Source organism: Syngnathus acus, chromosome 4 (genome assembly GCF_901709675.1).
Source record: "Syngnathus acus chromosome 4, fSynAcu1.2, whole genome shotgun sequence".
NCBI lineage: Eukaryota > Metazoa > Chordata > Actinopteri > Syngnathiformes > Syngnathidae > Syngnathus > Syngnathus acus.
Genome location: NC_051090.1, coordinates 1,771,114 through 1,783,894, shown reverse-complemented (window position 1 = coordinate 1,783,894; position 12,781 = coordinate 1,771,114). Strand labels below are relative to the sequence as shown.

The 12,781-nt window shown below is 41.7% G+C and overlaps 2 protein-coding genes and 2 long non-coding RNA genes across 5 annotated transcripts; 2 read left to right on the top strand and 2 right to left on the bottom strand.

The window, feature by feature from the left end:
- The first annotated feature begins 954 nt into the window (after positions 1 to 954).
- LOC119121990 lies at positions 955 to 1,692 on the top strand. The gene is made up of 2 exons (XR_005097792.1): positions 955 to 1,285; positions 1,330 to 1,692. It is a non-coding gene; the product is annotated as an uncharacterized LOC119121990 (long non-coding RNA).
- Positions 1,693 to 1,753: 61 nt separating this feature from the next.
- Positions 1,754 to 3,054, bottom strand: uba52 (ubiquitin A-52 residue ribosomal protein fusion product 1). Its single transcript, XM_037250133.1, has 5 exons — positions 2,965 to 3,054; positions 2,412 to 2,523; positions 2,160 to 2,246; positions 1,987 to 2,089; positions 1,754 to 1,901 (listed from the first exon to the last, which is right to left on the bottom strand). The coding sequence occupies exons 2-5, from the start codon at positions 2,512 to 2,514 to the stop codon at positions 1,808 to 1,810; spliced, it is 387 nt and encodes a 128-aa protein (XP_037106028.1). The 5' UTR covers positions 2,515 to 2,523; positions 2,965 to 3,054; the 3' UTR covers positions 1,754 to 1,807.
- Positions 3,055 to 4,238: 1,184 nt separating this feature from the next.
- arrdc2 (arrestin domain containing 2) lies at positions 4,239 to 11,307 on the top strand. Of its 2 annotated transcripts, XM_037249748.1 has the most exons (8): positions 4,239 to 4,403; positions 4,780 to 5,040; positions 9,309 to 9,526; positions 9,740 to 9,842; positions 9,930 to 10,186; positions 10,264 to 10,426; positions 10,691 to 10,869; positions 10,967 to 11,307. In XM_037249748.1, the coding sequence occupies exons 2-8, from the start codon at positions 4,782 to 4,784 to the stop codon at positions 11,018 to 11,020; spliced, it is 1,233 nt and encodes a 410-aa protein (XP_037105643.1). In that variant the 5' UTR covers positions 4,239 to 4,403; positions 4,780 to 4,781; the 3' UTR covers positions 11,021 to 11,307. The 2 variants fall into 2 exon arrangements, with proteins under 2 accessions (XP_037105643.1, XP_037105642.1); XM_037249747.1 differs by lacking the exons at positions 4,239 to 4,403; positions 4,780 to 5,040 and adding an exon at positions 7,837 to 8,161.
- On the bottom strand, positions 6,813 to 10,022 carry LOC119121812. The gene is made up of 3 exons (XR_005097765.1): positions 9,888 to 10,022; positions 7,689 to 8,248; positions 6,813 to 7,139 (listed from the first exon to the last, which is right to left on the bottom strand). It is a non-coding gene; the product is annotated as an uncharacterized LOC119121812 (long non-coding RNA).
- Positions 11,308 to 12,781: the final 1,474 nt, after the last annotated feature.

Here is a 12,781-nt window from a genome sequence, read left to right as displayed (position 1 = left end):
TCAGCACAGCTCACCATCCATTTAACTTGCTTTAATTGTGGTTTTTTTGTCTTTCTGCTCCACCATGATTTTAGCAGAGTCGACTAAATCTGACCTCAGAAGCCCTCTTGAATTAGCAATAACATTTCATGTTTGTGTATGTAGGTTTTTACATTTTGGCTTTTGAAAAAAACTGCAAAGCTTTGTTCACCTTGGCATGATTACGACTGCAGTGGTCCCCAACCTTTTTTGCGCCACCGACCGCTTACGTGTCAGAAATATTTTTGTGGACCGGCCTTTATATCAAATCAATAAATAATACATTGATATCAATGAATAATACATTTATCATAAATATATGAATAGGATGAAATAAAAATGATACGACTGGCATAAAAACAAGTATAAACAACATGAAAATAAAACTCACCATTCCGTTGAATTAGTGGGAGCATTGAGCTCGTTTCTCAGAAACGAGCCGGCGTCATCGGAGACAATGACACCCCAAGTGGTTTAGGTTTGGGATGCTTGGGCTCCATGTGCCCAAGCACTTTTGAAGGCCGCCACATACTATGCAGAGTGGGCTTGCTTGGCGCGTCAGTCACCTGTGGCGGCGATAAATCCATATTTGAAGTAGGACTTTCTTTGAAATGCAGCTTTTACTTTTCTTCGAAATCGTAGCCTCTTTTTCTCCCGTCTCCTTATATATCTGTTTCTTGCTCGACTGGTGGGGACGAGCTTCTTGACCTGTGTCAAGAGACACAGCTGCACTGATGGATGTAATTGGGAGATAATCGCCACTTTTTTTTTTTTTACATTTTTCAGAATAAATTCTTACTCATTTTTGCTAGCTTTGCGGGCTCGACTGGGGAAACCTGTCTTGACTTGAATTAACTGATAGTCGATAAAAAAAGTTTTTGAAAATATTTCTGTGCGGCTTGGCGGCCCGGTACCAAGTGACCCACGGATTGGTCCGCGGACCGGGCTCGGGGACCCCTGTTCTACTGCATTCATTCAGCGTGATTAAAAATATCAAATCAGCTCCTCATCCTGAGCACTGCAGTTTAGAAGACTTCATAGCACAAAAGCCTTTTCAGGTATACAATTTCAAATTGAGTTTATCTTCCACTCAATCTTCTTCTCCGTGTTGGCTAAGTTTGTAATCATTTTTGACCAATCACTTTCACTTGTGACATTCCTTACAAAAAAGTACTGTCCAATAGGTTCACAATATTGCATTCGGGTTGTTTGCTTGTATACACCCAAGGTTGACTCCAGCTCATATTTGACTTCTGATGATTTCATAGTGGCAATGGCAAACTGGTAACACGAGATCAAAAATGAGAAGAGTCATTTGCTTTTTACAGACTTGTCTTGCTAAGCAGTGCAACACCTGAACCACAAGTGTCACTCCCTAAAATGGAATTTTCCATTCCACCTTCATAGTAAAGGACAGAATTCTGTTCACTTGTTACAACTGCATTTTATTCAATTTATACGTATGAGTAAATAGTTCTGTTCCTAAGCATTGGTAGATTTAAAAAATGATTAAATTCAAGCTGTTTGTGAGATAAAATTGCTTATATTTGTAGAAGTCGAATTAAAACTCATGCTTTAACACAAGTCTGTCATTTGACCGTTTGAGCATGCTGTCTTTCACTGATTTGTTGTTACCGTGACTGTTACACCTTTCCGAAGGTTACTATTGCTAAAGAAAACTTATTGCCAAGATTAATTGAAGGATCCACTCAATGAATTACAGCAACCAGTGAAGTGGAATTTTCTTAAATTTATTTAACACAATGTGGCGTGCACAGCTGATCAATGTCTACTTCAGCTTCTTCTTGGGGCGAAGGTTGTTGGTGTGTCCACACTTCTTCTTACGGCAGTTGACGGCACGTGGGTGCAGACGGGCGTAGCACCTGAGAAGGTCAAACGTATTCAAATAACCCTCTTGAAGCACCGTTGAGCTTGTTAAAAATCCAAATCGGGGACTTCAGAACTTACTTGCGGCAAATCATCTTGTCGCAGTTGTACTTCTGAGCCAGCTGTCTGAGGGAAGGCTCAATGATGCCGCCACGCAGACGCAGCACCAGATGAAGAGTGGATTCTGTAAGAGAGCAATTATTATAATTGAGGTGAGGAATCCTTTCTTCAGGGCAAAGGTTTACAAGACTGACCTTTCTGGATGTTGTAGTCAGACAAAGTGCGTCCATCCTCCAACTGTTTGCCAGCAAAGATCAGACGCTGCTGATCAGGGGGGATTCCTACAAACATTCAAATCATTAGAAGGCATACATCAAATCATAACATTAAGAAATAAATCACATCACTGAGTACTTCACGTATTCATTGAGGTCTTCGGAGTCCATAGTACAATTTAAGACTTACAAATAGGGTTGATAAATAGGTCTTCAGAGATGGGTGCTCACCTTCCTTGTCTTGGATCTTTGCCTTGACATTTTCGATGGTATCGCTGGGCTCGACCTCGAGGGTGATGGTCTTACCCGTCAATGTCTTCACGAAGATCTGCATGTTTGCAGGCTGAGGAGTATTAGCAGAGCGATGTTACCGCTAGGTTAGGAGCGAATCAACTCAAATCTCAGGCTACCCCGGCTTCTTCAATCTAACACGAAATTGGCGACTGACATACGTATCTTTGTTATTGTCAATTGACGTTTTTTATGACACAGTCCAAAGCCTTATGACAAAGCCGGCGTGTACCGACTAGAAGTTTGTAGCATAGTCAGCTAAAGCTAACGTTGGGCCAAAGCTAGCTAAATGCGAACAGGGGCCTCGCCACATGCTGACTGCTAGCGTAAAACGATGACAACTGTAGGCTTTTACACTCGTACACTTTATTTTGTCACGATTCACACTTCCGTAAAGCTGTGATCGAATGATCAAAATGTAGTTTTTGCCCAAGTAACGTTTATTTGGATGACTTCGTTGGAGAAATAAGCATTGGACAAAAATCCTACCCACCAGCCGCTAGCTGAGCCTCAACGAAAAGAGACCGGAAAAAGCCGTCACAATATGACGTCACTTCCCCCGCCTCATTTCCTCCAAAGTAAAATCCCATTATTATTTTTTTGGGTCAAAATTTCGCTAATTATGTCAGTGAATCACCGAAATATACTTTCTTAGTATAGATTTAAAGGTATAGTATTTGTACTGCACGTGAGTATTTTTTGACGATTTTATACTTATACTTTACATGCTGTTCCTCGGAGTTGTTTTGAATGTTAAATTTGAGTGTTTTGCAACATTTTTCATATTCAAATGAAAAAACTTTATACAGTTGAGGAGGATTATGACGTGTAACAGTCAACTTTTTTAGGCTGAAAAATATATATTCAGCACACAACAGTGTGCCAAATACATACCAAATACATTGAAACATGTAGTATGATTTTTCATTCAATAAAAAATGGAAAATACATGAAAAACCGAACATTCATTTGGGGGCTTTTTTAACACTTAGGTGCTTCTAAGTCATTTGAGATATCCCAAGATGAACCTAACCTGGGTGGGATTTTCAAAAGTAGTTATAATATGTTAATGTTTCCCACGTTTCTAGGAAGTCACTTGAACGTCTCTTTTCAGTTTTATATACACAGAACTTGACCTGGCTTATAATTAAATAAGCATTTCCAAAAGACGTGCAGATACACATGCAATGAGTGCGGAGTGCAAAATTAGGCCATTTGAAAGTCCAAACTTTTCAGTTATGTGGTTTAAACATAAACCTCTTCTGAAATATTCAAAGGCATAGACTGTCCTGACTGACACCCCTACTTCAACCCTGTTGACACTGTCAACTTCAAGATGGTTGCTGTGTGTTTTGCAGAAAGGGTTATTCAGCATGACATCAGCCCAAAAAACAATCCGTGTTGTCGTGCAAACATAGCCTTGACCTTAATATGCAAGCTTGTAATACAAATCGTTGTCAAGAAAGTGTGGTCGTTATAAACAATGCATTTTAGAAGTTGCAGAAAGAAGCTAAACTGCAGACTAGCGAGCAACAATTTCACACCTTCAAAACAAAAGCATATCGCAACCACATGCGCAGCAAATCAATGTTTTTACCACAAAATGTTTTTTTCACTCAGTGATCATTATAAATTAAGTTTTTTTTAAATGTATATTTCAATCAAATCTGAAGGTAAAAACAACCCATTGAAAGAAAACTTAATATGAAATGACAAAAAAAAAAAAAAGCAGAGCAAACCCGTGACTGCCGTTCGGTGGGTGGGCGTGGCTCAAATGCGGCCATTGTGATTGGTGGAGGAATGAAACAGTTTCTGCTACTGGGTGCTCAAACCAAGCAAACATGTTATTTAAAGATTACTTACTGGCACTCGACACCGACAGTTGACTCAAGTTCTCTTCGGTTCTTCGAGAGGATTCCCCATGTACCGCTGGTGAGTAATTATTTGACAGCGTGACGGTGCAACAAGTAGACAGCTGTCTGCATTTGTAACGCGTGAAGCAATTTCTCAATCCTGATTGGTTGAGACGTGACATTGCCATGAAATCCTTCTTTTCACGAGATGCAAGCTCCCATTTATTATTCCCCACCACGTGTAGAATGTATTAATAACCGACGCAAGAATAGTTTGAAGACTTGATTCGTTTTTGCAGCGATTTGATCTCTACGGTTGAAATAAACAAATAGGTCAATGAAAGTGTTTGGTATTTCCCATACATGGGATGGGTGATATTTTTAACCTTTTAAAAACAACTGGCTGTATTCAATGTGCAAAATGAAACCCACCTCTTTTTTTTCCCTTCACACAGAAATGTCATTAAAGTTGAATCCAATTAAGTCTTTCAAATTGGAGCTGGATGGTGAGGGAGATGCTGCCTTCACCGGAGGAGAGGTGGTGTCCGGCCAAGTGGTATTGGAGCTCCGTCGGGACACCAAGGTGCATGCCATGAAGGTGCAGGGACGAGGTGTAGCTACAGCACACTGGCTGGAGAACCGTGGCATGAACTCTGTCTATAATGACTACACCTCCAGGTTTACCTACTTCAGGAAGAGACAGCATCTGATCCGAGGTTAGTATACGTGAAGTTGCAGAAATGCGAAGCTGCGAAGATGAGTGTGCTTTTAGAGAGGTCGGGACATGTGTTCAACTTGATAAGGGATTTCTGACCCAGATTTGAGATTGAGACCTTTGACCTCATCATAATGTATTGACTGTCAAGTCACCTGATAATTAATCACTGTCATTCGCAATTACTAGGCACTTACAGCAGTAATTACCAATGTGCTGTGAGATCTCTTAAGGTGTTCTTCAGGAAATGACCCAGTTTTACTTGATTGGCCCAATAATTATTTACCGCAACTAATGTCCCTGTGCCAGCGACAATGAAATGCTCTTCCACTAGACAACAGATGATACATAATTATAATTATTATTAACTAAAATCAGGAATGTGCCTTGTTTCAATAAACACAGAAACTCCAGAGCAGCAGAAATACTTTCTGCATAATCAGTCCATCAGTCAATAAATGGTATCAAATTCATGAATGCATATCTCCACAGATATGAAAATGAAATTGAACCTGAGGTTCATATCACACCCAGTGAATAAACAGTAGATGGCAGTTAATGTTTCATCAAGTGTTTTCAAAACACTGCAGTTTGGTTTGACCCCTTGGCCTGGTTAAACAGGCCCTCCATGTTCTAAAGATGAATTAGTCTGTTGTTGTTTTGCACCATCCATCACATTCTTCAGTGTTCAAATTCATAATTGTATAGTTTTTTTTTTTTTTTTTTAGCTATGACTTGAACCCATCATAAATGACGGAGGAAGCTGGAATAAACAAACGTGCTTGAGATGGACTGGCTAGCGTGGGATGTCTGACTGCACTGCAGGGTGAAACATAAATAATGACTTCCAAAATGATGGCTTTTTTTATTTGTTTTTTTTTATGAGCATTTGCTAGCATGACCCAGTTTCAACACTAATAATAAGTCACTAACTAGTAAGAGAGTGTCAACAATTGACTAGTGTAGGAAGCTGTCAACAACCTACCAGCAGGTAGCGTCACAAGCTTGAATTCTTGTCCCTGATGATCCAGATATCAATTTTCTTTACCGTTTTACCTCATTCTGTGGTGAGTTGGACCCTATCCTATCTGATTTTGGACAAAAGTAGAGGTATTGCGTGAACTGGTCACCAATCAATTGCAGGGCACATATAGACAAAGATTATCATCTGTGGGCAGTTTAGTGCAACTAGTCATCCATTCAATATTCAACTAGTTCCCATGAATAATAGTGTGTTTTTTTTTTAAGTCACATTGGTTAAAATTCTGACCTCCATACTGTCTATTAGTAGTTTGACTCTTTCCACAAATAGATGTACTAAAGGGCAGTTATAGTTTGGCAAAGAGCAGTGTAATGCTTCCTCAACTATTTTCACCTTCAAACATCCCCAGCCAAGTTGTACACTGCATCCAACTGGACACTAGGTGGCAGTAAAGAGCTAACTCCCCGCCCCAGTCAACTGAGGAGTAAACAACTTTGTTTTCCAAGAATCAGTCTTTTGGTTTCAAATTGATCAGGACTCAATTAAAGTGTGATTGAGTAACTCCCTGAGTGCAAAGGCTTTTCTTCAAATGTTCAACTTTTTGCAATGCCCTTAAAAAGTATTTGTGCAGTCAAATCAGGGGTATCTCTGCAACCCCTCAAGTGTCCCTTATGAGAACTCGAGCAGTCTTGGTAGAACAGGCCTTTGATGAACAAATATAGAAAAACAGTCCTTTGTTTCTGGAAATGTAGCCAATCAAGAGCAAATTCATAATTGTCTTTGAATACTGATTGAGAGTACTAGTAGTGCAGTTGTTTTTTTCAAAGGGACATGCATCTTGCTTCGTCCAAACTTTAGTTTCGCAAGTATGTGGTTTCTTGGCAGTGTGTCCCAAGTGTCATGGAAGAAGCGGTGTAAACAATTTTGGTCCCAGCCAGCCAGCCAGCATGAAAGTATTTTCCTCTTCTGGGAGCTTCTATATAACTTGAGCATACTCTGTATAATCCTGTTCTCTTCTGAGAACCTGGAACCGCCAATCATGATGATCAGACCTTGTTTTCCTCGCTGCAGCCTCCACACCCAGTCTGCATGTTTTCAACGCTGCATTCAAGGTCTATCTGGAAATGTGTAGATTATAGGCACAAACTCTTCCAGTGATTTAAGTGGCAGAGTAGAATGAAGAAGTTGTTGATTTGAATGATGCATGATGGCCTTCCTTTGGTTTTGGTTTGGTTTTTTTAGTTCACTTTTGTTTTGTTAGTCAGTGCTGACATCATCATTTGTCCGGGCATTTATGAAGCTGTTTATTTGTCTGGGCATGTTTTTTTTTTGTTTTTTTTTTAACTTCTCTTTCGTTTTGTTAGCACACATCAGTGCTGACATTGATACTCTGTCTTTGTCTGGGTGTGTTTTTGAAGCTGTTTATTTCTCTTTGGTTGATGTCCAAGTGAACATCATAGTTGAGTAATGTCTTTTTTAAGTAAATATATTTTAATTTGGTTGCTCTGACTTTTTTCCTAGTAACTGATGCAAACCATCGTTTTCTTGTTTGTTTTACGAAAATAGATGATTAACATTGGATTTGAATCATTTTAAAGTATCAGAATTGAGAATTACAGCTAGGGACAAAATAGAAGTACTGTAAAGTCGTTTCGAAAGAGACGTACGTGAAGGCATCATCGCCAAGCCTTCATGCCTCTCTTTGAGGCTTACACAATCGATCGACAGGGTGGCCCCGCCCACTTTCTCCTCCTCCAAATAGGCCTCCAACCGAAACTGCAAAACAGTCTCAACTATAAACCAGCAAGCGCAACAGCATCTTCATCCCACAACACCGAAAGGAATAACTTAAGACGAGTAGCAACAATGATTTTCGACAAGTTGAAAAAGTTGGACATCGTCTTCGACGCTCCGGACGTGGACTGTCCTCCCGTGTACAGCAGCGGGGACGTGGTGTCCGGCCGGGTGGTGCTGGAGCTCACCGGGGAGAGTCGCGTGGACTCACTGAAGCTGCACGCCGAAGGTTTTGCCAAAGTGCACTGGACCGAGTCCCGCTCGGCCGGCTCCAGCACAGCTTATACGCAGAACTATAGCGACGAGGTGGAATACTTGAACCGCAGAGAGGTGCTGCTGCAGGCAGGTCAGTCCTCTCCTCTCCTCTCAAGGTTGCATCCCCTCCAGGAGATCCACTCAAATCATTTGCATCACAATAGGGAGCCCGAGTGACCTCATGTCAAACAAACAAGCAAACCGTTTCCTATTACAAATGATTATTGCTGATATTTCATTGAAGGTGCGTTCAGGGTACATTTTCCAAATCACAAAATGTGGCATCTTGTTCCTCAAAAAGCTGTTGACACATGTTGTTGAACTGAGCCTTTATAGAAGTTAACATTTGTGTTCATGAAGATTTGAGTCCAATTCCATTTTTTGTATTTAATAGGAATCATTTGTAGAGGTGTTTTCTTTGTTACACGGTACTTCCTTGTTAGTGTCAACTTGTTGAAGTGAGCAAACATGGGCAGCAGTCTGAAAACAACTATTGAAAGGAAAGTCGGCTTCATATTTGGTTATTTCAGCTCCCGAACTCTTAATTGATCGGGCACACATTTTTGTTCAGAACATAAAGAGGACTTTACGGCCAAGCCTTCAGTTTTTTTCTTGCACAGTGCTCAATTCTTTGTTCAACTTGTTTTGTCACCCAACTGGGTTGCAAGCATCCATATCTTGTGCTTATTGTGTATTTAGCATGGTGAAAGTAGTTTTGTGCAGATATTACCTCAACACATTGACCCATTCAAACCATCAATGGAATCTGACAGTCAAGGTATTGTAATGGAAATCAAATGGAAGCTTCCAGCAACAAAGGGGGGGGGACAAACGCGTAGTGCGTGTTAAACAAAAACACGTGTTCGTGGGCCTTCGCCGACACCAAGTGAGGGAGGGGGGCAGATCAGTTGAGAAGGGCTGGAGGAAAACGTGTTCTCCGTCAGCACAATGGAGCGGGGAACCGCCTCTCGGAGCAAGCGGGCCAATGTGATTGCGAGGTCTTGGATGATTTTCTGCTCCTGTTTGATTGGTGTATGAATGTTATATTGGTCTCAACCTTTAAAGGTTTACGACTAGTAAATGCTAAACCAGATGAACAAGTTTAAGGAGGATCGACTTTTATCATAGTCGCTTTGGTCACTCGACTAGTTCCTGGCAACATCTTTTCTGTAAACGAATGAAACACAATGGAATGGAGAATTGAGTCTAAAAAAAATGGTCTTGTTTTTCTCCCTCAGATAATGGCGAAGTGACCATCCTTCCTGCAGGCAGACATGAATTCCCATTCAGCTTCCAGCTGCCAGAAGAGACGCTGGTCACCTCCTTTGAGGGGAAACACGGCAGCATTCGTTACTGGGTCAAGGTCAAGCTGCATCGACCCTGGGCCACGGTCAGGAAGATCAAGAGGGAGTTTACTGTCATTGAGCCCATTGACATCAACACCCCGGCGCTGCTGGTGAGCCTCCTCGTTCTTGCATTCAATCATATCTAGTGATTTTTTAAATTTTTTTTATTTGTTTTATTATTTTATCATTTATTTCATATTTTTTAGTACACTTGCTGATTTTTGTTTTTTTATTGTTATTTATTTTTTAGCTTATTTATTTATTGATTATTATTTATAGTTTTTTAGTACACTTGCCAATTTTTTGCTTTTTATTATTCTTAGGCACCTCAGGCCGGCACGAAGGATAAGATGGCACGGACTTGGTACCGAAACTTTGGACAAGTGTCTGTTACTGCAAAGATTGACCGCAAAGGTTATACACCAGGTAAAAAGGAAACCATTTAGCACTCAAGTCACCTTATTTGCTAACCTGTTTGTTGACCACGAATCCTTTTCTCCCTCCTCTCCACAGGCGAGGTCATCCCCGTTTTTGCCGAGTTTGACAATTCAACTTCCCGCTCGGTGGTGCCCAAAGCGTACATCACTCAAACTCAGACGTTCATCGCCCGCGGCACCATGAAGCAGAAGTGCGCCGTGGTGGCCACGCTGAGCGGCGACGTGGTGGGCGCCAGGCGCAGGGAGACCTGGCACGGTCGTGCCATCAAGATCCCGCCCGTGGGTCCGTCCATTCTGCAGTGCCGCATCATCAAAGTGGAATACATGCTCAAGGTCAGCTCAGTTGCCAGATCACACACACCTCGCTGCTCTTTTTGGGTCTTCCCTGACCGGAATTCATCCCCCACCAGGTGTGTGTGGATGTCCCGGGAACCTCCAAGCTGTTTCTGGAGTTGCCCTTGGTCATAGGCACCATCCCGCTCCATCCGTTTGGAAGCAGGACCTCCAGCGTCAGCAGCCAGTACAGCGTCAATCTGGAGTGGCTGCGGATGGCCATCCCAGAGCAGCCTGAGCGTAAGTTTCATTCACTTCAAATCATGAAAAAAAGAAATCAAGTTGAATCAGTGCACTGACATTAAGTTGAATGCTTGTTAAACCACAACTTGCCACACGCCAACCTATAAAAAAAAAAAAAACATTTCGGATTTATTTGTCAATGGGGAAAAAAAGCCAATGAAGGTCATGTGGGTTTAATCAATTAAAATGAGTCAACAGATTCATGTTCGGACCTGTTTGAGTCAGATGGGTGGAATAATTGTGCCTGTTTTCTCCGTGCAGCTCCTCCGGAGTACAGCTCGGTGGTGGCGGAGGGAGAAGCAGAGCAGTGCGACAACAACAACAACGCGGCGGCGGCAACACCACCGCCGCCGGCCGAAGATCTGAGTGGGATCCTCGAGAGGCCCCTCATGGCCTTTGTGCAGGAGTTCCGCTTCCGACCTCCGCCTGTGTACAGTGAGGTGAGCCAAACCCTCCAATCATTTTGAAATGGCATTTTGTACCAAATGAATACAAAAAAGAGAGAAAAAACACGCTTGTCTTTCTTTCTTCCTCCAGGTTGACCCCAATCCTCAACCTTTCCACATGAGGCCTCGCTGCATGACGTGCTGAACTGCAAGACCCTGCCTGAGTGTCAAGCAATTTAGATTCATCTCGTCAATCGAGAGATTGGTCCGATTCCTCCTCTTTGAAAAGTGGCACCCGGTCGTACCGGCAGTCACTGAGAGACCGCGGCGAGCGCCACTGTCAAAGTTGACGGCGCCGCCGTCGGGGGGACTTCGAGACGAAGGAGCAACCCCCTGCTTTGTTTCCAATCTTTACATGAACTCTTTACGGTTCTGCTAAAATGGAAGCGGCAGCGCTACATCAGTGATTTTTTTTTTTCTCTCTCTTTTTTTTAAAAAATCCTGATGAGAGCTACAAACACTGCCCGAACATCGATTCCCCTCACCTGAATGGAGATTTAAGGAACATGTTGAAGGGGTGAGCTCACTTTTATCGGCTGCTTCAACGTGTCAAGTGCCTTGTTGTAAACTGACATTTTTTACAATCATACTGTCATCTTTAAACGGTGTAGAGAGAAGTGCAATTATTGTTGCCGGTGCCTGTGATGGTTTCTACTATCCACCAAGCTCATACTGTAAACAAAGATGTTTTATGCATGCAGTAAAGACAAAAGAAAGACGCAAAAGGGAAAACTTAAACACGTTGTTAAAGAGGAAGTGAGGAAAGATAGAACAAAAACTGTTGTATTGCGCAAGTGTCAGATAGCGGGTGCTGAGTTTGGTTTGCGCAAAGCAGAAACAAAATGGGCTGTTTGTTTATAAAAGTGAACAAGGCTCGGTGTTAAGCTCCCCGAGCTGATAATAAAAAGGAGCCGCAATCGTGTGCTTGCAAGCGTTTGATGGGAGCCAGATGCAGATTTGGGAAGTTTAACCAGATCAGATTTAAGACGAGCTTTAATCTGGAGATGCCTCTGGAGTGTATGGACAAAGAACATTCCAAAACCTGACTCTGGGATTATGACTTTTTCTCAATTAAAAAAAAAAAAAAAAAAAAAGTCTTCAGGTTCATGCATGAAAAATGCATTGAATGTATTTTTATACAATGTTAAATCACAATCTTGCCAAAGTTTCCTTATTGTGGTTTTTCCAAATAAACAATACCGAATCAAAACGGTTGCACTTTTTTTCAACTGTTGCATGTGAGTCAAATGGTACATGGTGTTCAGTGAGTCAAAAATATATTCTTGCCAGAGGCAGTGCTCACTGGAAGCAAGCCACACCCAAGCGGATCAAAACAACAATTACAGGCCAAAGTAGGCACAGCGACACTTCACAAACCCAAAAGCGCCTTGCCTAAGCCTCATGTTTTGTAAAATGTGGATTTCATTTCCTCTTGGACTATTTGTTCTGCCTCGACACTGATCACGGTTATTTTTATCATGCGTAAACATATCTCACTGATTTGTACATCGTGTTACGGCTTGGGACCGAGTTACAGAAACTCTAGAAGGTTAAAAAGTAGTGGTGGCTAGTAGCAAAGTACAAATAGTTTGCTTTGATACCTTTTCAGGTAAGTGGAAGTGATTCGTTCACTCTCCTTCACTGAAAAGATTCGTTCTTTTGAACGAATCATTCACTCACGAGTGTTGAGGATCCTGTCTGTCAAGATCAGGTAGAATACAAACAGGATGCTTGGCTGGCTGGCTGGCTGGCTGCTTTCCTGAAGAAGATATTCCTTAGAAATTGCAATTTACATACCTCAGGCCTTTTTGATAAAAGTAAAAACATAAGAAGAAATGAAACCTCAAACTGGAAAATCGACTACAAAATAAACATTTCATTCATTCAAACTAGGGTCAGGGTTTCA